The 25,379-nt window shown below is 49.7% G+C and overlaps 3 protein-coding genes across 4 annotated transcripts; 2 read left to right on the forward strand and 1 right to left on the reverse strand.

The window, feature by feature from the left end:
* The first annotated feature begins 4,169 nt into the window (after positions 1-4,169).
* esrra (estrogen-related receptor alpha) lies at positions 4,170-11,997 on the forward strand. The gene is given in 8 exon segments (XM_041238088.1): positions 4,170-4,677; positions 7,987-8,277; positions 9,049-9,165; positions 9,273-9,395; positions 9,567-9,775; positions 10,156-10,255; positions 10,258-10,389; positions 11,695-11,997. Coding segments are annotated over 7 exon segments (1,230 nt in total). The 5' UTR covers positions 4,170-4,677; positions 7,987-7,997; the 3' UTR covers positions 11,964-11,997.
* Positions 11,998-15,421: 3,424 nt separating this feature from the next.
* On the reverse strand, positions 15,422-18,229 carry trmt112 (tRNA methyltransferase subunit 11-2). The gene is made up of 4 exons (XM_041238116.1): positions 17,592-18,229; positions 16,585-16,698; positions 16,096-16,164; positions 15,422-15,529 (listed from the first exon to the last, which is right to left on the reverse strand). The coding sequence occupies exons 1-4, from the start codon at positions 17,664-17,666 to the stop codon at positions 15,428-15,430; spliced, it is 360 nt and encodes a 119-aa protein (XP_041094050.1). The 5' UTR covers positions 17,667-18,229; the 3' UTR covers positions 15,422-15,427.
* A 2,724-nt stretch (positions 18,230-20,953) lies between these two features.
* prdx5 (peroxiredoxin 5) lies at positions 20,954-25,198 on the forward strand. Of its 2 annotated transcripts, none has more exons than XM_041238090.1 (6): positions 20,954-21,118; positions 22,887-23,021; positions 23,196-23,327; positions 24,425-24,463; positions 24,582-24,646; positions 24,806-25,198. In XM_041238090.1, exons 1-6 carry the CDS (start codon positions 21,107-21,109, stop codon positions 24,909-24,911), a joined length of 489 nt encoding a protein of 162 aa, XP_041094024.1. In that variant the 5' UTR covers positions 20,954-21,106; the 3' UTR covers positions 24,912-25,198. The 2 variants fall into 2 exon arrangements, with proteins under 2 accessions (XP_041094024.1, XP_041094023.1); XM_041238089.1 differs by having other exon boundaries at positions 21,030-21,118; positions 22,818-23,021.
* Positions 25,199-25,379: the final 181 nt, after the last annotated feature.

The raw sequence follows: 25,379 nt of genomic DNA on the forward strand, positions 1-25,379 counted from the left end.
TACCGCAGCTAAACAACCATAAAATCATGTTGTTTTTGTTTTTGTGTTTTTGTTTTTTTTAAAGTGTGTTTTTGTTTGTGTGTTTTGTTTTTGTTTTTTTAAAGTAAAATTACCCAATTTTATATATAATTATAATATATATATATATATATATATTATATATATATATTTATTTTAAATATAGAACAAGTTTGCTTTGAGGTTCGCTTAAGTTTGCGTGGGTTATGAGTGTTCGTTCTGAGCTCGGTTCCGCGCAGGGGTGAATGCAGGGTTCTTTTATCTCAATGCGGGCTCATTTTCAGCTCTCACTGCGCGGCGTGTTACTGACATCCAGCGGCGAGAAGCGGCGTTAGAAAGCGAGAAATCCCTCTCTCTCTCCGTGTTTGTGTTTCCCCTGAGCGCACACCAGCGCGCCACGTCACCAGCGAACCCAGATTAAAATTACCGAGGGTTATTTTTGGAGATAATTAAACAAAACCGACACTGCAGTAGTTTGTAATTATGTATGATCGTGTGTACCCTTATGAAACCGGACCATAGCAACAGCACAGCACACAGAGAGGCATGGGAAAGCATAGGGAAGCATTGTAAAGCACAGAGAGGTCTGGTAAAGCATAGGGAAGCATTGTAAAGCACAGAGAGGTCTGGTAAAGCATAGGGAAGCATTGTAAAGCACAGAGAGGTCTGGTAAAGCATAGGGAAGCATTGTAAAGCACAGAGAGGTCTGGTAAAGCATAGGGAAGCATTGTAAAGCACAGAGAGGTCTGGTAAAGCATAGGGAAGCATTGTAAAGCACAGAGAGGTCTGGTAAAGCACAGGGAAGCATTGTAAAGCACAGAGGTCTGGTAAAGAGGGAAGCATTGTAAAGCACAGAGAGGTCTGGTAAAGCATAGGGAAGCATTGTAAAGCACAGAGAGGTCTGGTAGGGAAGCATTGTAAAGCACAGAGGGCCTGGTAAAGCACAGGGAAGCATTGTAAAGCACAGAGAGGTCTGGTAAAGCACAGGGAAGCATTGTAAAGCACAGAGAGGTCTGGTAAAGCACAGGGAAGCATTGTAAAGCACAGAGAGGTCTGGTAAAGCAGAAGGAAGCATTGTCAATGCTTCCCTATGCTTTACCAGACCTCTCTGCTTTATAAACGTTTTTAACACACACACACACACACACAGAAGGGCAGGCAGGTTCCAACTGTATCAGAGGTGATGTCACTGAAGGAGGAGTGGGACCTGAGCCCTGACTGGCTGGGAGGCTGGCCTGGGAGTCATGTGACTTTGAACCTTTGGCCTCTCAACTCCCTTGCCAGCAGTTCCGAGGCCACAGCTGCTGCACACTGGTCTGGACTGGGAGCCCCCCCCCCCCCCCCCCCCCCCCACTTGGGTTTGTCAACAGTGTGTCAGACAGACAGAAAGACAGACGGAGATAGACAGGCACACAGAGATCGATAGACAGATAGATAGACAGATAGATAGACAGCGGTATTCTGATGAAGTCCTTTACAAAAGAGAGAGAGAGAGAGAGAGAGAGAGAGAGAGAGAGAGAGAGAGAATCCACAGCTCGAGGTCAGAGTGCACTACAGAACTACAGAAGCTTTATGGCAGGAAGAGACGACAGAGCTGCTTCACAAAGACACCTGCTGTGTGTTCGAGTTTTATTAAAGACAAGGAGAGAGAGAGAGAGAGAGAGAGAGAGAGAGAGAGAGAGAGAGAGAGACTGCTTAAGCTGGAATTCATTCCTGGCACAGTTTGAGGGGGGGGGGGGGGGGGGGGTGCAGTTTTAAAGTGTCGTACCTCTCTGACCTTGCCAGCTAACAGAAGGACATGTGTGAAAGCCAGAGTCCCTCCCCACAATCCCAGCACAGCCTCAGCACGCCCGGTCCACTGCTCTGGTTCTGCTCGGCACTGTGTGAGTTTGCAGGGGGGAGTCACAGAGACCCCCGTGCTCGCTCGTCTTAGCACTGTGCACCTTTGCAATCTCGTTTCATTGCAGGGGGGAGAGAAAGCGCTTCCAATAAAGAAGTATATATATATATATATATATATTTATATTTACCAGGAGCAGAAATTTCTTTGGAAGAGGGTGCAGAAAGAGGGCAGAGGTGAGTTGTAACATGCTTCTACTTGAAAAAATATGTCTTTATCTGCAGTCATATCTGTGAGACACACAGTGGCATTGCTGGTAGAAAGAGAAACTCAGCAATGAACCCTACACTGGGAGCCTTTCTCAGCGTCTTCAGTGTAAATTCAATAGCTAATGTTTCTGCTAGAACTCCCTCTCCCCTCTCCCCTCCTCTCCCCTCTCCTCTCCCTCTCTCCTCTCTCTCCTCTCTCTCTCTCCCCCTCTCTCCTCTCTCTCTCCCCCTCTCTCCTCCTCTCTCTCTCTCTCTCCTCCCTCTCTCTCTGTCTCTCCCTCTCTCTCTCTCCCTCTCCCCCCTCTCTCTCCTCTCTCTCCTCTCTCCCCTCTCTCTCTCCCCCTCTCCCTGCGTGTGTTGTATTAACACGGTCTCTCGAGTGTGTCTCTGTGTGTTTGTTTGCATGTGTTTGTAGTTTCGACCCCACTTTGAACCCATCGGACCCTGCCTGTCCTCCAGATTGACACAGAAAGGAAAGAAATTAACTTTCACTCCGCGTGTGCGAGACAACAACACAACAACAACAACAACACAACAACAATAATAATAATAATAATAATAATAATAATAATAATAATAATAATAATAATACTATGTCTGTTGATAATAATTGCTTTATATCTGATAGACATGAAATTATTATTATTATTATTATTATTATTATTATTATTATTATTATTATTAGTATTGTAGGCTCACTGATACAATGTTAGTTGTTTGATCCACAGATTTTAATAATATTATTACAGTAATGTCATGATGTTTATATAATACACGTGTAACGCATCAGCGTGCTGTATGACTCGCCGTGTATAATAATAATAATAATAATAATAATAATAATAATAATAATAATAATAATAATAATAGTGAGTGCGCGTGAGGCGTCATTCTGCGCAGCTGCAGTGGAGCGTTTTGGTTTGACCTTGAAGCAAGGATTCCTGAGCAGCCTTCCGGCGCGGAAAGCGTTAATTCCCATGCATTTCTATCCGCCTCACTCCTTCCAATCCCTCCTCCTCCTCCTCCTCCTCCTCTCCTCCCTCTCTCTCCCTGTCCCTCCCTCTTCCTCTCTCTCCTCCCTCTCCCTCTCTCCCTCCCTCTCTCTCAAAGCTTCATTTTAATAACCCCAGACCTGTATTGTTTTAAGCTATGCCTCTCAATTAGATGACGTCTCTTCGCTTTCATTCATTTTGCATGACTTGTGCTCACCTCACCTGATAGTATTTGGGGTTGTGCATGCTGGGGGGGTTACTGTTGAGCTCCGGACAGTCAGATCAAAGCCCCCCCGTGAGTTACCGGGCGCTTAAACGTACCGGTGACGTCAGCGCCCGTCCCATCACAAGGGCCGCGCTCGCTTTTTTCCATGCCTTCTAAAGCCCTGGATCGTGCTGTATCCGGATAACAGCACTGCCAGAGAGAACAGCGCTCCCGCTGCTATTCTGTACCGGCTTTTAAATCGGGTGAATATTTCTGCCAGTTTGGTTTTCCGAGATATTTAAGGCAAACGAACGATTCCGCCCTCTATAGAAATCTGCACAGCAAAGTGTGATCTGGACTGGGAAAGCACAGGGAAGCATTGTAAAGCACAGAGAGGTCTGGGAAAGCATAGGGAAGCATTGTAAAGCACAGAGAGGTCTGGTAAAGCATAGGGAAGCATTGTAAAGCACAGAGAGGTCTGGTAAAGCATAGGGAAGCATTGTAAAGCACAGAGAGGTCTGGTAAAGCATAGGGAAGCATTGTAAAGCACAGAGAGGTCTGGTAAAGCATAGGGAAGCATTGTAAAGCACAGAGAGGTCTGGTAAAGCATAGGGAAGCATTGTAAAGCACAGAGAGGTCTGGTAAAGCACATGGAGGCATTGCAAAGCACAGAGAGGTCTGGTTAAAGCATAGGGAAGCATTGTAAAGCACAGAGAGGTCTGGTAAAGCATAGGGAAGCATTGTAAAGCACAGAGAGGTCTGGTAAAGCATAGGGAAGCATTGTAAAGCACAGAGAGGTCTGGTAAAGCATAGGGAAGCATTGTAAAGCACAGAGAGGTCTGGTAAAGCACAGGGAAGCATTGTAAAGCACAGAGAGGGCTGGTAAAGCACATGGAGGCATTGCAAAGCACAGAGAGGTATTTGGTGTGATATCTCAGGTTGGCGTGGCTGAGCGAGTAAAGGGGCGGACCCGGTCGCAGTGACGCAGCTCAGAGGCTTGCACGGCGCAGTCAGTGGCTGTAGAAACAGAGGGAGAGAGAGGAAGCCGAGGCCCGGATCGGGACCGCTCATCGGGGCCAAGGCTTAATTCAGAGGCATGAGCAGCGAGGAGACCCAGAGCTGCGATGAGATAGCGTGCCTCGTCTAGCTAGATCAACCGCAGAGAGGGGGTGGGGGGGGGGATCTCATCAGGGAGGAAAGAGGGGTTGCACAGCAATACCGGCAAGCTAGCCGCAGCGGACAGGGGTACCCGGCCGGTACAGAAGCGCCGCGTTTATTCCAGCCGGTTCAATCAAGGCTGGTCGGATTCGTTCAGTGCCGAGGACGGGTGTCCCAGACTGGGTCACTCTGCTGGTGAGTGTGCGGGGGAAGGGGCTGTTTGGTAATATATTGCAGTTTGGTTTGGTAAAGCGATCCGGACGCGCAACGCAATTGAAAGGAGGAGGGGGTCAAAAACGTCCCGGGACAATCATTTGAAAAAAGCGTCAGCATAGTACCTTTTACCTTTTAATACAAAATACTTCATTTATTTGTGTTTTTATTATTATTATTATTATTATTGTTGTTGTTGTTGTTGTTATTATTTTGAAGGGGTGCAATATTATTATAAATAAGCGAAGGCGGGTTTTTAAGCCGTACGCAGTGCAATGAAGTTTAAAATCAGACGAGGCGAGCGAGTGATTTTGGAGAGCCGGCGTCATCTCCGCCTCGTTTCAGTGACAGTCCCGATGCAGTCGCTGTGTCTCCCCTGTGTCGCTGCGGTCGCTTATCCGTCAGTGAAGCCCTTTGACTCCCCGCTGTCAGCTGTCACGCGTCCCGGGGGGGCTCATTCCTCTGCGATAACGTCCCACGACAGCAGAGGCTTTACACCCTAAAAAAACCTCAAACGGCCCCCGCTATAAATAGGAACAAATACAAGTGGCCCGTCTCGGCCCGTCTGTTTGAACTCGCCGCCTGTCGGTCGCGCTCGACCCCTCCCTACTCATGAATATTTAATACCATAACACTTAATATTAATGAGCGGGACTCCTCCAGACACGCCCCTCCCTCGCCGCCTGTCGGTCGCGCTCGACCCCTCCCTACTCATGAATATTTAATACCATAACACTTAATATTAATGAGCGGGACTCCTCCAGACACGCCCCTCCCTCGCCGCCTGTCGGTCGCGCTCGACCCCTCCCTACTCATGAATATTCAACACCCCGCGTCGCTTAATATTAATGAGCCCGACCGATTGGAAAGCGGGACTCCTCCAGACACGCCCCTCCCTCGCCGTCGTCGTCGTCGCTCATGAATATTAAAGAGCCCGGTTTCTGGCGCTCCGGATCGCAGTTCAGTCTCCGCTCGGCTCTTTTCCGAAGTGTGTCGAAGCGGCGCAATAACAGCGTGAGGCAGGAGAACAGAACCGCACTGACTTCGGAACCGGACCCCCGGGGGCTTGCAGACCGCGGGCTCGGCTTCGGGAGTCTGAGGCGGTTATTGAAACGGGTCAGTCTCTCTCTCTCTTCTGCAGTTCTGTACTTTGGTCGTTCCTCGTTGTGTGTTTGTCAATCGAGACAGATACAATAATAATAATAATAATAATAATAATAATAATAATGATAACGAAGCAGTATGTTTAACTTTCGTGCAGTTAATCGCTGTCTGCGTTTCTTCACCGAATTGCGGATCCAGCATTATATTTCTCGAAGCAAATTCTCAGCTCGTATTTCTTTTTTCAAAGCTGCGCCGCACCGCAAAGCAGCAGAGCTGAAACGTGTATTAATTTGGAAAAAAAAAAGCAACTCTCTCTGAAAACGTGATATGCAGTTTGTTTTGCAATACAAACTTTACCTTGTATCTCTCTCTCTCTCTCTCTCTCTGTGTGTGTAGGTGTTATTTGTTTATTTTTTGACATGGTAAGCTAACCCTGACTCAGTATATAACTCCTTATTGATTGATTGATTGATTGATTTTGGTAAAGAGAATAATACTTTCTTGAAAACGTGATCGATCTTGCAGAAAACATGGCAACTGCTTTCTGTGCTGTGAGTGTCAGTCCCGCCGGCGGCCCGCCAGGGGGCGCTGACCCGCCCTGGCCGCTGTGTGACCCTGGAGGCAACCGCTCTGAAAGCGCCGTGCCGTGCCGTGCCGTGCCGTGCCGTGCCGTGCCGTGCCGTGCCGTGCCGTGCCGTGCCGTGCCGTGCCGTGCCATGCCGTGCCGTGCCGTGCCGTGCCGTGCCGTGCCGTGCCGTGCCGTGTAGTGGGATTTATTTATTTATTTATTTTAAATCCCTGAATCGATTCAAGCGCTGAATGCTGGACGAAATAACAATGCTCACTTGTAGGATAGAAATACAAATTCTGTCTGTAGATTATTTGAGGATTATTATTATTATTATTATTATTATTATTATTATTCAGTGTTACTGTGGTATATTGATACTGTGTCTCTTCAATTACACAGCTCTGTGCTTTACAATGCCTCCCTGTGCTTTACAATGCTTCCCTGTGCTTTACAATGCTTCCCTGTGCTTTACCACTACCTATGCTTTACCAGACCTCTCTGTGCTTTACAATGCTTCCCTGTTTTTTACCAGACCTCTCTGTGCTTTACAATGCTTCCCTGTGCTTTACCAGACCTCTCTGTGCTTTACAATGCTTCCCTATGCTTTACCAGACCTCTCTGTGCTTTACAATGCTTCCCTATGCTTTACCAGACCTCTCTGTGCTTTACAATGCTCCCCTATGTGCTTTACCAGACCTCTCTGTGCTTTACAATGCTTCCCTATGCTTTACCAGACCTCTCTGTGCTTTTACAATGCTTCCCTATGCTTTACCAGACCTCTCTGTGCTTTACAATGCTTCCCTATGCTTTACCAGACACCTCTCTGTGCTTTACAATGCTTTCCTATGCTTTACCAGACCTCTCTGTGCTTTACAATGCTTCCCTATGCTTTACCAGACCTCTCTGTGCTTTACAATGCTTCCCTAATGCTTTACCAGACCTCTCTGTGCTTTACAATGCTTCCCTATGCTTTATCAGACCTCTCTGTGCTTTTACAATGCTTCCCTATGCTTTACCAGACCTCTCTGTGCTTTACAATGCTTCCCTGTGCTTTACCAGACCTCTCTGTGCTTTACAATGCTTCCCTATGCTTTACCAGACCTCTCTGTGCTTTACAATGCTTCCCTATGCTTTACCAGACCTCTCTGTGCTTTACAATGCTTCCCCTGTGCTTTACCAGACCACGGAGAACACGACAATGCTTCCTTGTGCTTTACCAGCCCTCTCTGTGCTTTACAATGCTTCCCTGTGCTTTACCAGACCTCTCTGTTCTTTACCAGACCTCTCTGTGCTTTATCAGACCTCTCTTTGCTTTACAATGCTTTTTCTGTTACACCAACCCGTCTCTGTCGACTTTAACAATCTGTCCCATGCAGCGGGACTTTTCTTGAATTTATATAAAGGGGGGCATCGAGTGTAAATGTACCCCAGAAAACCATGGGGATCTCCCTCCTCTCTCCCCTCTCCCCTCTCTCCCCCCTCCCTGTCCCTCTCTCCCTTGAGCCCCTCCCTCTACTCCTCCCTTTCCTCGCAGCCCTCTCCCCCTCCATCTCTCCTCTCTTGCCTCCCCTTTCTCTCCCCCTCCCTCTCTCCTCCCCTCCCCGTCTCTCTCTCAGCTCCTCTCATCATGTCTTCCTCGAGGGAGCCCTGTCGCTCTGATCTGTACATCAAGGCAGAGCCGGACAGCCCTGAGAGCATCGGCGGGGGGCACCAGCAGCACAGCCCCGGGGGCTCCTCGGACTCGGGGCCCCCCCGCCCCTCCCGGGAGCGCTGCTCCCCCCCCCCTCGGGCCCTGGCCAGCCTGCCCAGGAGACTGTGCCTGGTGTGTGGGGACACGGCCTCGGGCTATCACTATGGAGTGGCATCCTGTGAGGCATGCAAGGCTTTCTTCAAACGCACCATTCAGGGTGAGAGGAGAGAGAGAGGAGAGGGAGAGGAGAGGACTCCTCAGGGCTATCATATTGAGGTGGCATTCCTGTGAGGCTGCAGGAGAGAGAGAGAGAGGAGAGATGGGAGAGGAGAGAGAGGAGAGAGGAGAGGAGAGGAGAGGAGGGGAGAGGAGAGAGGAGGGGAGAGGAGAGAGGGGGAGAGGAGAGGAGAGAGATAGGATAGAGTGAAGAAGGAGAGAGGAGAGAGGATGATTAGGAAGAGGGGACGAGAGGAGAGGATAGAGGACCTTTCGGCTCGGGGAGTCTGGCTACTGAGAGAATGGCTACGTCGGAGAAGAGGATTCGAGAGGCTGAGTGGAGCGTTAGCATGAAAGAGAGGGTCAGAAGATGGAGCTAAAGTCGAGGGGGACGAGGAGAAGGAGGCGGAGGCAGAAGAGAGAGAGGGGAGAGGTTTCAAGCAGTGTCTCTGTTAGCGCTTCCTCTCTAGAGCAACTTCGCGCTCCCTCTCTCTGGCCTTTTCCTGGAGCATGCTTGGGACGGGAGGAGGGGTCTCGCTCTGCTTCTGGCAGAGGTCGCGCGTGCTTTTTGTTTGGTTCTCTTTTCCGTCTTAGCCTGTTGTGGACATGTCTTTTGTGTTGTGTGTCTCATCACTGTGGAGCAGTAGAGGGAGGGGGAGAGGGTTGGTTTGAGGGGTCGTGTTGTGTGTCTCATTACTGTGTGGAGTGGTCTTCTTGTTTTCTTATTGCACTGTCAGTGTCCCCTCCCCCCACCCCCCCCCCCCCCCCCCAGGCAGCATCGAGTACAGCTGCCCTGCCTCCAGCGAGTGTGAGATCACCAAGAGACGCAGGAAGGCGTGCCAGGCCTGTCGCTTCATGAAGTGTCTTCATGTGGGCATGCTGAAGGAAGGTGAGCGCACACGCTTACAACACAGTTAGCACACGCTTAGGACACTCTTATAGCACGCTTACCACACACCTTGTCATTGCTGTTAACTCTCTCTCTCTCTCGCTCAGGGGTGCGTTTGGACCGGGTTCGAGGGGGCAGGCAGAAGTACAAGCGCAGACCGGAGCAGGAGAGCCGGGGGTACCAGGAGGGGTACCAGAGCACCCCCCCCTCACAGCCCCGCAGCAAAACAGGTGAGGAGCAGAACACACACACGCACACACACACTGCAGCTGGGTTTATACATATATATCTCTATATTGTAATGGTTTTGTAATGGTTTTGCTGGTAGTGACTCTGTGTTCATTGTATATATCTCTATATTGTAATGGTTCTGTAGTGACTCTGTGTTCTTTGCCCCCCAGCCCCCTGCTCCCAGGTGGTCTCGGTTCTGCTGGACTCCGAGCCGGAACCCCTGTTTGCCATGCCGGACCCTTTGCTGCAGGACAGCCCCCTGAAGACCATGAGCACCCTGTGTGACCTGGCCGACCGAGAGCTGGTCAGCATCATCAGCTGGGCCAAGCATGTCCCGGGTACACTCCCTCTCTCTCTCTCTATAGGAAAGAGAGAGGAAGTCGACAGACAGAAGATAGAGAGATAGATAGAGCTCTCTCCCTCTCTCTCCCTCTCCTCCTCTCCTCTCTAGAGATAGAGAGAGCGATAGAAGAAATACTTTCCTCTCTCTCTCTCTTTACTGACTCTCTCTCTCTCTCTCTCTCTCTCTCTCTCTCTCTCTTCGTCTGTACGAAGATGACTAGAGGAGAGAGAAGACTCTCCTTTCTCTTCTCTTCTCTCCTCTCTCTCTCTTCTCTCTCTCTCTCTCTCTCTCTCTCTCCTCTCTCTCCTCTCTCTCTCTCTCTCTCTCTCTCTCTCTCTCTCTGTATTGACCCCCCCTCTCTCTCTCTCTCTCTCCTCTCCTCTCTCTTTCTCTCCCCTCTCCCCAGATTCCCTCAGCGTGTCTCGCTCTGTCAGATGTCGTTCCTGCCGTCCCTGGCTCGATGTTCTGGTTCTGTCCTGGCGTTCAAATAAAGTCCCGTCGATGATGAGATTGTGTTCGAGAGGATTACGTGATGGACGAGGATCTGTCCCAGAGATCCTGCCTGCCCCGATCTCAACGGGGCCATAACCCAACTGCCCCGCAAATCCGGCGCTGCAAGCTGGACATGGAGTAGTTCGTTCTGCTCAGGGGAAAGCTGATTTTTTTTTTCCTCTGTACAGGGCCTGGTGTGAGGGGGGCAGACCGTGCTCTGTCTCTCTCTGATCAGATGTCTTTTCTGCAGTCTTCCTGGCTCGGTCTCTATGTCTTTCTCTCTCTGTCTCTCCTCTCTCTCCTAACCCGATCTCTGAGATCTGTCCCTCGCAGAGGATCTCTCTCTCTCTCTCTCTGAGGAGCTGTCCAAGAGAGCCGGCCTGACCGATCTCAACGGGGCTCATAAACCAACTGGCCCGCAAATACCGGGCGCTGCAGCTGGACCCATGGAAGAGCGTCCCGGTCTCCTCCTAAGGGTAACTTCTCCACACCCCCTCTCTCTCTCTCTCCCTCTCGCTCCTCTCGCTCTGTGTCTCACCAACTCTCTCTACCTCTCTCTCTCTCGAAAATCAACTGGAAGAGTGGCCTAAAGTGCAAAAGCCGAAATGGGGAGGGCAATGTGATGGGGAGGGAAAGGGAAGAAAATGAGTGAGTATGCGACGAGTAGCGGGCGTTTTATGGCCCGCGAGCTAATCGGGAACCTGTCCCATCCCTCAGCACTACGAGTTTCGGTAGCGGGAGTGGTTGGTGACCTTCTCTCTCCTTCCCCCCCCCCCCACCCCCCTCCCCACCACCCCCCCCCCCACCAGTAGAAATATGTAGAGAGGAGAGAGAGAGGAGATAGAGGAGAGGAGTAGGAAATATATTTGAGAGTTAGCGGTATGGGAATAAAGAGAGTAGAGAGAGTGGAAGTATATAGGGAGGAGAGAGGCAGGGAGGAGGAGGGGAGGGGGAGCGAGCTCTTCCTGGAGATGCTGGAGGCTGTCATGGACTAGGGGACTCCCTCCCTCCACTCAGGTAGGGCTGATGGTATGAGGTGGCAGAGGGAAAGGGGGGATAAAGAGGGAGGAGAGGAGATGGAGAGAGCCCGAAGAAGGAGGGGATAAAGATAAAGAGAGGGAGAGAGAATGGGAGTGGGGGTCCCCCCAAACAAAAATCCACCTTTTTTTTTTTTTTTTTTTTTTTTTCATACTGCAGAATAATAATAAAAGAGGGGGGGAGAGAGATAGAGAGAGAGAGGTGGGTGAGAGATTGGAGAGCAATAGAGAGAGAGTAGAGAGAATAAAATTCTGAGATCCACGTTTAGCTCCTCCAGAGAATAGAGGTGAGTGAGGTGAGAGCGTGTTTGAGACAGGAGAGATACGAGAGAGAGTAGTGTAGATAGAGAACGTTCTCCGAGTTTTCCAGGAGATGGAGGCTGTGTGCGTGCGTGTGTGTTTGTGCGTCTCTCTCTAACCCCGTCTCTCTGTCTCTCTGTCTCTCAGACTCGGTGCACATTGAGGAGGTGGACGCTGTCCTCTCTCTGAAGGACTCTCTGCACGAGGCTCTGTTGGGGTACGAGGCTGGCCGGCACCCCGACTCCCCCCTGCGCGCGGGCGCTCTGCTGCTGACCCTGCCCCTGGTCCGGCAGACAGCCAGCCGCGCGCGGAGCACCTTCCACAGCCTCAAAGAGGAGGGGCGCGTGCCCATGCACAAGCTCTTCCTGGAGATGCTGGAGGCTGTCATGGACTAGGGGACACACCCCCCCCCCCCACCCCCCCCCCCCCCCACGCATCCTAATAATACAAAGACTTTTCCACACAGACATTGAAATGACAAACCAGGGAAAATGGGGCCCCGTCCCCCAGACTGCTAACGGGGAAAGAGGAGGGGTGGGGGTCCCCCCAAACAAAAATCCACCTGACTTTCTCTTTTTAATGTGATATCATACTGCAGAATAATAATAATAATAATAATAATAATAATAATAATAATAATAATAATGCAATTTACTTATAAGTATTATCCAATATAACTCGTATTATTGATTATTCATACACGTGAATAAGCACAATCACGTTACTGTGTCACACACACGGGACACACACAGATAGTCTGACCACTGTAGGCACGACCACACAGACGAGTGTGAACCACACTCGCAGAGTGCGGCGACCACACACACACACACAGAGTCATCGACGCACACACGCTACACGCAACGACACACCACCAGAGAGTCTCACCACACGACACGCACTCACACAGGTCCACACAGAGAAACACGCACCGTGTCACGACACAGTGACACACACACAACAGAGAGTCGCACAGAAGTCTCACCACCACACACCACAGTCACACAGAGCACGTACACACGAAAGGCTCACCACAGATGCACAACAACACACACAGCACACCACGCACGCACTCAGAGTGCCTTGTGCACACACAAACGTGCGACGCACGTTCTCTCGTGTGTGTGTGTGTGCGTGTGTGTGTGTGTGCGTGCGTGTGCGTGTAACGCCGCAGGCAGACTCTTGTCCCGAGTGGCCGTCCTTGCCTCGAATGTTAATATATTCATGACAAAGCCCGAGTGTTTTCCTGTGAACTGAAGGGTCGTGTGCTGGAGCAATATATCCGACCCACCGCGCACTTTCACCTTCGAACCCCGTCGAGTGGAGCTCGCTGATTGACACTTTGGATTCACGAGTCATCAAAAAGAATTTTAAGCAAATAATGTAAGATTTTTATTTATTGTTAGAATTTTTTTTCAATAAAAGTAATTGAGGGACACTTATTACAGCTGATAATAATAATAATAATAATAATAATAATAATAATAATAATACTATAACACAAATAATCAATTCATCGTTAACTGGTAAAGCCAGTGTTAGTGACAGTGTGTGTGTGTGTGTGAGAGTCTCTACAGTACGGACACACACCACGTACACACGCACGCACAAGAAGTCTCAACTCAGCTTCACCTCTAGAGAACACACTACATGTCAAACACCGTGAGCGTCACTCAACGTCAGGTCCACCCACTCACGCAAACACAGAAGTCTCACACACACACACCTCCTTACACACACAGAGAGTCTCATTAGACGTGGACAACACAACACACAGAGTCACCACTCGACACGACGCACCACCTCACACACAGAAGTCTCACCACCGTCCGCCACACACACGCACACACAGAAGAAGTCTCACACGCGCACCACATCACGCACACGAGAGAGTCACCACGCTCTCCTCAACACGAGAGTCTCAGCACCTCACTGTGCGGCGACACACACACACACTGCGGCCTCAGAGTCTTCCCATCTTCATCACACAGTACCATTATTTAGTAACACATGAGACTTATCCTCTTCCACGCACGACACATTCGACACCGATGGCTTCGCGCGTCGAAAATAACCAACTAGCAGACACACTCGTGCGGGTACGTGTGCGTGTGTGTGTGCTTGTGCGTGAGAAGTCGAGTGAACATATATGGAACATTAAGCCTGCTACTGCACACGACTAACACGTAATATTTATTGCTAGTATGTGCCCGCAGGCAGACTCTTGTCCCGAGTGGCCGTCCTTGCCTCGAATGTTAATATATTCATGACAAAGCCCGAGTGTTTTCCTGTGAACTGAAGGGTCGTGTGCTGGAGCAATATATCCGACCCACCGCGCACTTTCACCTTCGAACCCCGTCGAGTGGAGCTCGCTGATTGACACTTTGGATTCACGAGTCATCAAAAAGAATTTTAAGCAAATAATATAAGATTTTTATTTATTGTTAGATCAAAAAGAATTTTAAGCAAATAATGTAAGATTTTTATTTATTGTTAGAATTTTTTTTCAATAAAAGTAATTGAGGGACACTTATTACAGCTGATAATAATAATAATAATAATGATCATCATCGTGCAGTCCACACGAGATTAACACGATTAATAAAAAAAGAAACATTTCTGTAGCGTCGAGTAGAGGGATCTTCCAGAAAGACACGCACTCAAAGTGACTGAGGGACCCACCACAACTAAGTCACGCCACGGCAGAACTGCACACGACACAAGAATAGAGTCCTTTGGACGAGACGCAAAACGAACGCGGTCCTATTGGAAGAGACTCTGCAGCAGCCACTGACAGATGTGTGTGTGTGTGGTGTGTGGTGTGGTGTGTGTGTGTGGTGGGTGCTCGTGTGTCGGGTGTGTGTGTGTGTGACTCTGAGCAGCAGCAGCAGTCCATGTTCGGACGAGAGCATGGCCAGGACACCTTCTCTGAGACGTCGTTCGTCGTCACAGGATGTGTGTGTGTGTGTGCGTGCGTGTGTGTGTGTTGTGTGTGTGTGTCTGATACTGAGCAAGAGCCAGTAGACGAACACGAGAAACATCTTCCGTCCTTCAGACGAGACGCAAAACAAACCCCCCTGGACTCTGCAGCAGCAGTTGGTTGGATGAAGCAGAGTTCACCCTCCTGGTCTCTGCAAATGACTCATGAATGACTCAATAATAATAATAATAATAATAATAATAATAATCTGCGTTGCAGGAGTGGCTTTCGAAGCTGGAGTTTGATGAATCGGGGGATGTTTTGTCTGCAATCAAATCCACGATTTATAAAACGCTCACTTCTAAACCAGCTCCTGCAGCCAGCTGAGAGAGGACTCCAAGAGTATGACCTTGACCATAATCAACCCGTTTCATTTAAACAGGGCTTGTGGATCACCCTGGGGGATCGGCATCCCATAATACACACCTCACACACACACACAAAGTGTACTCATTCAAATCTTATTTATTTATTTAAACACTGAGCACAAACACAAAGAAAACCAGAATGTGATGTTTTCACAGTGAGTAAGTTGATAATAAGTACATAAAGTAATTTGGTACTCGTGTTGTGTTTCTTTGTTCTTAGTAGAGGGAACGAAGGCCTCTGGACAAGACCACCGTCGTCTCCCTTACACCACCTCGGACATCAAAAATTCTACTTAACATATTGTTATGGTGGGTCCTGACCCACCCCTCTTCCCGTTCATCTGTAGTGTACTGAAAGTGTGTTGTCGAGTGTACTGTATGTGTAGTGGTGTGACTCTGTGTCGGGATGAGTATAGAGTGAGGGGTACAATAAAAAGAGTGAGAGGGCCCCACAAATTAGAGCAAGCGATGTAATCTTCCGTACAACCCTTTGGGTAACCTCTAGGGTGTCTTAAGTCTCGTCCTCGTTAAGCAGCATGTTGGGGACCCCCTTGGAGACGGGGAACTCGCGCCCCGATTCTGGGCACTTCAGGGTCCCCTCCAGCACCTCCACCTGCAGGAGAGAGAGGGGGGGGGAGGGGGAGGGGGTTACAGGGGCTCCCACAGTACCACGAACGCGAGGGCTGAACTTTCTCTCAGTTTATTTTGCTGTTGCATCTATTGTATTGCATTGCACAGGGCTGGGAATCAGACCCCTATTGCACAGCAGTGTGATCTAGTCCAGGTTTCACTGCTACCAGCTTGATCAGCCCCAGTGAATCTAGCTAACAAGCTCAGGTGTGTCTTATTATTAAACTCCTAGTGAAACCAGGACTGGATCACACTGCTGTGCAGCGGGAGTCTGATTATTAAACTCCTAGTGAAAGCAGGACTGGATCACACCGCTGTGCAGCGGGAGTCTGATTATTAAACTCCTAGTGAAAGCAGGACTGGATCACACTGCTGTGCAGCGGGAGTCTGATTATTAAACTCCTAGTGAAAGCAGGACTGGATCACACTGCTGTGCAGCGGGAGTCTGATTATTAAACTCCTAGTGAAAGCAGGGCTGGATCACTCTGCTGTGCAGCGGGAGTCTCGTTCCCAGCTCTGCTGTGTCAGTGCTCGCTTGCAGGTTCGTACCTCCAGCAGGACGTGATGCACTTTGCGCAGGAAGTCCTCGTTGTTCTCGTAGTCTGACGGAAGGGTCGAGTGACACCGTCCAAGCATGGAGTTCGTCCTGCACTACGTGAAACGCGTCCTTCCTTCAGGATAGCAACAAGAGCATCAGACTTTAGTCTAGAAACCTTTCCAGTAAGTCCACGGGGGTTGACTCCTCTCTTTCTGTCCTGTCTAATGGTTCTATCTCCTCTCCTCGTCTCTCTCTACTGCTGGATCTACTCTTCTCTCGTCTCTCTCTCCTGGAGTGTAGTGTGCGACCGTCCCTGACTAGTTTCGAGCCATCGTCATTTAGGAGGACTGGATCACACTGCTGTGCAGCGGGAGTCTCGTTCCCAGCTCTACAAACACACATACACTTTGGCTCAAACAGTCCGTAATGCTAATCAATGTTACAAGCAGTAAACAACTGGAGCTAACACTGCGTCAAACTTAATTAACTCATGAATTAATTAACACACTCACGCTGTCGGCCGCCCCCACCAGCGCGCTCCACTCCATTTTGGGAATCATCCGCGCCACGAACTCAGCGTTGAAATCAACATCATTCAGCTTCACTTCCGTTGCCTAGCAACAGAAACAAAGGAAAAAATAAATTAATAACCTTCAGTAATAACCCTTGAAAAACAACGCAATAGCATTTAATACAGGGCTGGGAATCAGACTCCTATTGCACAGCAGTGTGATCCAGTCCAGGTTTTACTGCTACCAGCTTGATCAGCCCCCAGTGTGTCTTATTATTAAACTCCTAGTGAAAGCAGGACTGGATCACACTGCTGTGCAGCGGGAGTCTGATTATTAAACTCCTAGTGAAAGCAGGACTGGATCACACTGCTGTGCAGCGGGAGTCTGATTATTAAACTCCTAGTGAAAGCAGGACTGGATCACACTGCTGTGCAGCGGGAGTCTGATTATTAAACTCCTAGTGAAAGCAGGACTGGATCACAACTGCTGTGCAGCGGGAGTCTGATTATTAAACTCCTAGTGAAAGCAGGACTGGATCACACCGCTGTGCAGCGGGAGTCTGATTATTAAACTCCTAGTGAAAGCAGGACTGGATCACACTGCTGTGCAGCGGGAGTCTGATTATTAAACTCCTAGTGAAAGCAGGACTGGATCACACCGCTGTGCAGCGGGAGTCTGATTATTAAACTCCTAGTGAAAGCAGGACTGGATCACACCGCTGTGCAGCGGGAGTCTGATTATTAAACTCCTAGTGAAAGCAGGACTGGATCACACTGCTGTGCAGCGGGAGTCTGATTATTAAACTCCTAGTGAAAGCAGGACTGGATCACACCGCTGTGCAGCGGGAGTCTGATTATTAAACTCCTAGTGAAAGCAGGACTGGATCACACTGCTGTGCAGCGGGAGTCTCATTCCCATCTCTGCAATGGCATAAACACATGAATAAATAAATACATTAATGCATGCATTAATTAATAAAAAGCATTGCACGTTACCTGGATGAGAAGCGGGTATCCACACGTGACCCCTTTCACGTGTGACGTGAGCATGTTGTGCGTCAGCAGCTTCATTCCTGAACTACACGCCCTTGGCAGAGGAGAGCAGATCGCTCCTGCGTTTTAAACCGAGCTTGCTTTGCTCTGAAGCACACGCTTTGGACTCTCTCTCTCTCTCTCTCTCTCTCTCTCTCTCTCTCTCTCTCTCTCTCTCTGTGCACTGACAGGAAGCACCGTTCAACACGCGTGGGCGTGGGCGTGGAGAAACGTGCAGCACCGAGACGAGCCCCCGCTGAAACAGCGGCTGTCCGCAGCGCACTAAACACAGTTCCGGACCCCTTTGCGCACTTGCGAGGATCGTGTCCGTCAGTCAGAGCGGTACGGCTCGCTGATTCGCTGCGTGTGTCTCAGTGGGGCGGGGCTGTGTGGAGCAGGTAGAAATGTTAAATGCAATATCAGAGTGCCCCCCCCCTCCTCCCATGTCCTCTGTAAATATAGAGGGGGTGGGGGCTGGGGGGGGCGGTGCTGTATTGTATTGTCCGGACTGTTTTGTAATAATGTGTATTGCTCAATTGCTTTGGCAAAACTCGATTTCATTTTGTCATGCCAATAATCAGCATTGTTTGAATTTGAATTTGAGAGAGTCTTAAACGGAGAGAGAGAGGAGAGGGGGAGAGAGGGGAGAGGGGGGAGGAGAGAGGAGAGAGAGAGAGGGAGAAGAGAGAGAGAGGAGAGAGAGAGAGGGAGAGAGAGAGGGAGAGGAGAGAGAGGGAGAGAGAGAGAGAGAGGGAGAGAGAGAGAGAGAGAGAGAGGGAGGAGAGAGAGAGAGAGAGAGAGGAGAGAGAGGAGGGAGGAAAGAAGAAGAAGAAGAAGAATATAGAAGAAAAGACGTGAACGTTATTTTTCTTATTATTATTATTATTATTATTATTATTATTATTAGCAGCCGGCCTTCCAGGATGAGCTACAGTTGTTACACTATATCACATTACACTATATCACAATACACTATATCACATTACACTATATCACATTACACTATATCACAATACACTATATCACAATACACTATATCACAATACACTATATCACATTACACTATATCACATTACACTATATCACAATACACTATATCACATTACACTATATCACATTACACTATATCACATTACAGATAAACGCAGTTAGAAAGTCCAGTAAAAAAATTACTGAACTGAGCTCAATAAACGCGATTTCAAATGAGAATCACCGAACCCCTCCGAGAACAGCCGCTAAAGAAAGATCAGACCTTTCAACCCATTCCGCTTGCTGAGCTTGTAAACAACCCATTCATTTCTGCTCTGGATGATTAGGGGAGAGTTTAATATATATATAATTATTCAAAGGGTCCCGGAATTCCCGGAGAAGTTGGCAAAGCCCTTTCCTAATCGTACCCTATGAGGAAGTCTGGAGAGAGTAACCTGAGCCTTAGCGTCACACCGGTGTTGCGTGGGGTCCATTTACCAGAAGGAGGGAGGGGGGCAGGGGGGGGGAGAGGAAGCGTTTCAATTTACGGAACTCCGGTGGATTCCAGATTCAAGTCACAGCGACTCAGCACTTTGTTTCAGAGTCAAACAAACCGTTCCCTGCGACAGCCCTGTGCTTTCATTCATTGCTGTTGAAGTTTTGAACGCCCTGTGTTAATATGATTTCTGCCGTGTGTAAAACAAGCTTAAAAACACAGCGAAGTGATCATAAACACACATGGTAAAGCACAGGGAAGCATTGTAAAGCACAGAGAGGTCTGGTAAAGCACAGGGAAGCATTGTAAAGCACAGAGAGGTCTGGTAAAGCATAGGGAAGCATTGTAAAGCACAGAGAGGTCTGGTAAAGCATAGGGAAGCATTGTAAAGCACAGAGAGGTCTGGTAAAGCATAGGGAAGCATTGTAAAGCACAGAGAGGTCTGGTAAAGCATAGGGAAGCATTGTAAAGCACAGACAGGTCTGGTAAAGCATAGGGAAGCATTGTAAAGCACAGGGAAGCCTTGTAAAGCACAGACAGGTCTGGTAAAGCACAGAGAGGCATGGTAAAGCAGGGAAGCATTGTAAAGCACAGAGAGGTCTGGTAAAGCATAGGGAAGCATTGTAAAGCACAGAGAGGTCTGGTAAAGCATAGGGAAGCATTGTAAAGCACAGAGAGGTCTGGTAAAGCACAGGGAAGCATTGTAAAGCACAGAGAGGTCTGGTAAAGCATAGGGAAGCATTGCAAAGCACAGAGAGGTCTGGTAAAGCATAGGGAAGCATTGTAAAGCACAGACAGGTCTGGTAAAGCATAGGGAAGCATTGTAAAGCACAGGGAAGCATTGTAAAGCACAGACAGGTCTGGTAAAGCATAGGGAAGCATTGTAAAGCACAGGGAAGCATTGTAAAGCACAGACAGGTCTGGTGAAGCATTGGGAAGCATTGTAAAGCACAGAGAGGTCTGGTAAAGCATAGGGAAGCATTGTAAAGCACAGAGAGGTCTGGTAAAGCATAGGCAAGCATTGTAAAGCACAGAGAGGTCTGGTAAAGCACAGAGAAGCATTGTAAAGCACAGAGAGGTCTGGTAAAGCATAGGGAAGCATTGCAAAGCACAGAGAGGTCTGGTAAAGCATAGGGAAGCATTGTAAAGCACAGACAGGTCTGGTAAAGCATAGGGAAGCATTGTAAAGCACAGGGAAGCATTGTAAAGCACAGACAGGTCTGGTAAAGCATAGGGAAGCATTGTAAAGCACAGGGAAGCATTGTAAAGCACAGACAGGTCTGGTGAAGCATTGGGAAGCATTGTAAAGCACAGACAGGTCTGGTAAAGCACAGGTGCATGTACATTCATGTTTTGGAAGGGGGGGGGGGGTTGGGTTCGAATCTTAAAAGGTGTTTTTTAGTGTTTTGTTGTATCATATCTCTGTGAGCAAAACCTGTTTAACGAGTGCAGATAAAGGCAGCCTTTTATTGCATCTGCAAATAGAGTCTGTACAGCAAGCAGAGTGACGCAATGGGAAATCTGTGAAGCGCGGAGCCGGTTTCCTATTGAGAAACACGGCTTGCGAGGACACGCCCCTCTCTCCGTCCCCATAGTAACGGGGCGGGGCCCAGAGCCGAGAGCACGCCCCTCTCTCCGTCCCCATAGTAACGGGGGGCGGGGCGGCCGTGGCCAAACAAGCCTTGGAAACTGAGTCCACGTGTCCGCCATTGCGGCTCCAGCGCCGCCGCAGATCAGAAGCCGGAGCCCCGGCGTGGAGCCCAAATGGAGTCAGTTTCCCCATTGAACTGCGCCACTGCCTGCCGGTCCCCGGCTTCAGACACGAACTCCTCCCTCTCCTCCCGGTCCGGGTCTGCCCTCCCTCTCCTCCGGGGCTCGGGTATTTAAACGCGGGGCACCGTGGCTTTCGCACTGCTCGCTAAAGGAAGGACACGCTTCTTGTCCAGGTTCGTCCACGGTTCTTGTCCAGGTTCGTCCACGGTTCTTGTCCAGGTTCGTCCACACAGCCGCTATCATGCCCATCCAGGTAAGTCAGAGACCCGGAATGAGCTTTCTCTGCGGAATAAACGCGTTATTTACTATCCTGCGCCAGCGCAGCCGCGGCGACCGCTGCATTAATCACAGAAACGCCTTGATCGTCTGAGCTGCTTTCCAGACCCTGAATCTGTCGAGCTGTGCATCTCCCTCATAGAGAAATAGAAGCTGGGCAGAGCTGGGCAGGGCAGAGCTGGGCAGAGCTGGGCAGGGCAGAGCTGGGCAGAGCTGGGCAGAGCAGGGCAGGGCAGGGCAGGGCCGTCCTAGGACAAGAACCCTGGCTGGGCAGTGAACCCGACCCGGCTGAGTCCCGACCGGTCCCGTGGGGCTAACCCGTCCACCCGGTCCAGGCTGGGCCGTCCCGACCCTTCCCGTGGGTCCCGACTCCGTCTCCGCCCGTCCCGTCCCACCCGTCTGGTCGGGATCCGTCCCGCCGACCCGAGCCCGTCCCGACCCGAACCTAGGAAATGTTTTTTTTTTTTTTTTTTTTTGTCTGTTGTGCATTGAATTTTGAAATAATTATAAAAAGCAAGACACATCAAAATAGTTTCTGTGTATTTTACATACCCTGCAACCGATACTATTTGATTCTTATTATTTTATGTCGTCCGGTTAGATGAACGCTCTAGGTTGTGACTCGTCCACCCGTTAGGGCCTAGAACAAATAATATCCTTTGCAAAAACCAACGAACACAAATAAGTTATATTTCACATGTGAACGCTCAGGCCCAGACAAAAAATAATAATAATAATAATAATAATAATAATAATAATAAATACAGCAGCCGGCTCTAGCGAGACTCCAGTCCGGCCCATAACTGAGCACGACCAGGAGGACTCCCGGATCTTTTTCATTATAGTAACGTTTGTGTTTGTTTGTGTTTATTTTTTAAATAAATAAATAAATTCGGACAGTCTTGCAGTACAGGTTGTGAAAAGTGTTTCATTTGTAAACAAAAAAAAATAACCAAGATTCTAAATTTGTAGAGAGAACTTCTAATACAAGAGCATTGCAGATCAGACAGAAGCAGCGAACATCATTGTGTGTGTGTGTCAGTAAGGGGTTAACTCCGCTGGGTTGCAGGTCTGTGAAGCTCCCCTCAGTGGAGGGGTGTGTGTGTCAGTAAGGGGTTAACTCCGCTGGGTTGCAGGTCTGTGAAGCTCCCCTCAGTGGAGGGGGTGTGTGTGTCAGTAAGGGGTTAACTCCGCTGGGTTGCAGGTCTGTCAGAAGCTCCCCTCAGTGGAGGGGGTGTGTGTGTCAGTAAGGGGTTAACTCCGCTGGGTTGCAGGTCTGTGAAGCTCCCCTCAGTGGAGGGGTGTGTGTGTCAGTAAGGGGTTAACTCCGCTGGGTTGCAGGTCTGTGAAGCTCCCCTCAGTGGAGGGGTGTGTGTGTCAGTAAGGGGTTAACTCCGCTGGGTTGCAGGTCTGTGAAGCTCCCCTCAGTGGAGGGGTGTGTGTGTCAGTAAGGGGTTAACTCCGCTGGGTTGCAGGTCTGTGAAGCTCCCCTCAGTGGAGGGGTGTGTGTGTCAGTAAGGGGTTAACTCCGCTGGGTTGCAGGTCTGTGAAGCTCCCCTCAGTGGAGGGGTGTGTGTGTCAGTAAGGGGTTAACTCCGCTGGGTTGCAGGTCTGTGAAGCTCCCCTCAGTGGAGGGGTGTGTGTGTCAGTAAGGGGTTAACTCCGCTGGGTTGCAGGTCGGAGAGAAGCTCCCCTCAGTGGAGGGGTGTGTGTGTCAGTAAGGGGTTAACTCCGCTGGGTTGCAGGTCGGAGAGAAGCTCCCCTCAGTGGAGGTGTACGAGGGGAACCCCGATACCAAGCTGTCCATGGCTGAGCTGTTCAAGGGGAAGAAGGGGATCCTGTTCGCTGTGCCTGGAGCCTTCACCCCGGGCTGCACCAAGGTGAGAGAGAGACGCCCCCACAGCACTCAATTACACAGATTCAAAATCAATTGCACCTCAATTCAAAATCAATTATACCCCAATTACACCTCAATTCAAAATCAATTGCACATCAATTCCACAGTGCAGTGCGGTGTGTTGCAGTGTAACTGTGAGGCTGCTGTTTGGTTTCAGACTCACCTGCCTGGGTTTGTGAGCCAGGCTGTGGAGATGAAGGCGAAGGGGATTGAGGAGATCGCCTGCGTCTCTGTCAACGACGTGTTCGTCATGTCAGCCTGGGGGAAGGAGCACGGCGCGGAGGGGAAGGTGAGCGGGGCGGGGGGCAGGCACGCTGGTCACAGTACGGGGGCAGCACAGTGCATGGGGGGGCGGGGGGGTAGGGAGATGAGTTGATTGTGTGGTGCATTGTAAGGTCACATATTAATGATGGACTGTTTTGTTTAAAGGGACTGCATTAAAATGGGTTTGAGAGTGTGTGTGTATTCACAAGAGGAATCCCGTTGCACAGCAGTGTGATCCAGTCCAGGTTTCACTGCTAGCAGCTTGATCAGCCCCCAGTGTGTCTAGCTAACAAGCTCAGGGTCTCAGACAACGAATCGTTCACTAGTGACTACGTCCAGCCACTGTCCTCTCTCTCCTCTCTCTCTCTCTCTCTCTCTCTCTCTCTCTAGCAGACAACCACCTTCCTGTACTGTCGCGGGACCGGGCTGGATGTCCGACGCAAGTGATGTCCACACTCGGAGTGCTCTCAGTGAACCAAAAACTTTTACCTTACCTTTCGTACTTTTTTTTATTTTTTTACCTTAATGAATGGAAAGTTAAATTATACGTCTGACCCTTCCTTCCTGCGAGGAGACAGAGACTCACAGAGAGAGAGTTCCGCACACCTAAGGACGATCCATGTGTTTCTATTGCATGTGGACCCTTCAACAAAACACCTGCGAGTTCAACCCTCTAGAGTCTCCACTCTATTTTTTTTGGACACAGGTTGTCACACTTCGCCCTTTGGAGTGGTTCACACCCAAGACATCCCGTGCCCGGAGTGGTGTGTGGGAGGTACGACGACACACACAGGCTTGTAGGACAGTTCAGGGTCACTCAACCAACTTAGTCCAAAGGTCACGACCCTTCTCTTCATTTACCCTTCGGCGCTGCCCATGTGATGTGGAGTGGACGTGACAGTCCGTCGATCTTTTGGACCCCTCTCCTTGGTAGAGGTTGCGTTCTTCTTCCCCTGGTCGTGACTTGTGTTTGAGGAAACTCATATCTGGATATGAGTCAAGGCCTGGGGTGGGGATGAGTGTGTGTGTGAGGATCACAGTCTGGACCGTTGCTTCACATACTGATGCAAGTCTGTCTCCTCTCTCTCTCTCTCTCTCTCTCTCTCTCTCTCTCTCTCTCAGGTGAGAATGCTGGCCGACCCTACAGGTGCGTTCACTCAGGTGAGCGTCACGGAGTCAAACTGAAATGGAAACGTGAAAAAAATAAAAATGGAATTACCTTTCAATTTAATATTGAGAAAAAGCTGACTCTCTCTGTCTCTGTCTGTCTCTCTCTCAGGCGGTGGATCTCCTGCTAGATAACGACCACCTCCTGGAAGTTTTGGGGAACAAGAGATCTCAGAGGTGAGATAAAAAAAACAAAAAAACAAATGAACCCCTCCCCAGTGTGTGTGTGTGAGCCCCTCCCCTGTGTGTGTCTCCGTCCTCCTGTCCCAGTGTGTGTGTGTGAGCCCCTCTCCAGTGCTCCTGCGTTGGGTGACTCTCTCTCTCTCTCTTTCTCAGGTACGCTATGCTCGTTCAGGACGGGGTTGTGAAGAAGCTCAATGTGGAGCCTGACGGACACGGCCTCACCTGCAGCCTGTCCAGCAGCATGCTGAAACTGGTGTAGACTGGGAACCACTCTCCACACGCAGGCAGAGACCAGCACAGATACACACACACTCCCCTTTGACTATTCTATTATATAAACCCTGTCCCGTCCCATCCCTCCCCCTGTGTGTGTGTGTGAGGATCAGTCTGGACTCTCCCTCTGTGTGTGTGAGGATCAGTCTGGACTCTCCCCCTGTGTGTGTGAGGATCAGTCTGGACTCTCCCCCGGTGTGTGTGTGAGGATCAGTCTGGACTCTCCCCCTGTGTGTGTGTGAGGATCAGTCTGGACTCTCCCCCTGTGTGTGTGAGGATCAGTCTGGACTCTCCCCCTGTGTGTGTGTGAGGATCAGTCTGGACTCTCCCCCTGTGTGTGTGAGGATCAGTCTGGACTCTTCCCCCGGTGTGTGTGTGAGGATCAGTCTGGACTCTTCCCCGGTCTGTGTTGTGCTTCATCAGTACACGCTGTTCAGTTATCATGCTTGCTGCA

Source organism: Polyodon spathula, chromosome 47 (genome assembly GCF_017654505.1).
Source record: "Polyodon spathula isolate WHYD16114869_AA chromosome 47, ASM1765450v1, whole genome shotgun sequence".
NCBI classification, from domain to species: Eukaryota; Metazoa; Chordata; class Actinopteri; order Acipenseriformes; family Polyodontidae; genus Polyodon; species Polyodon spathula.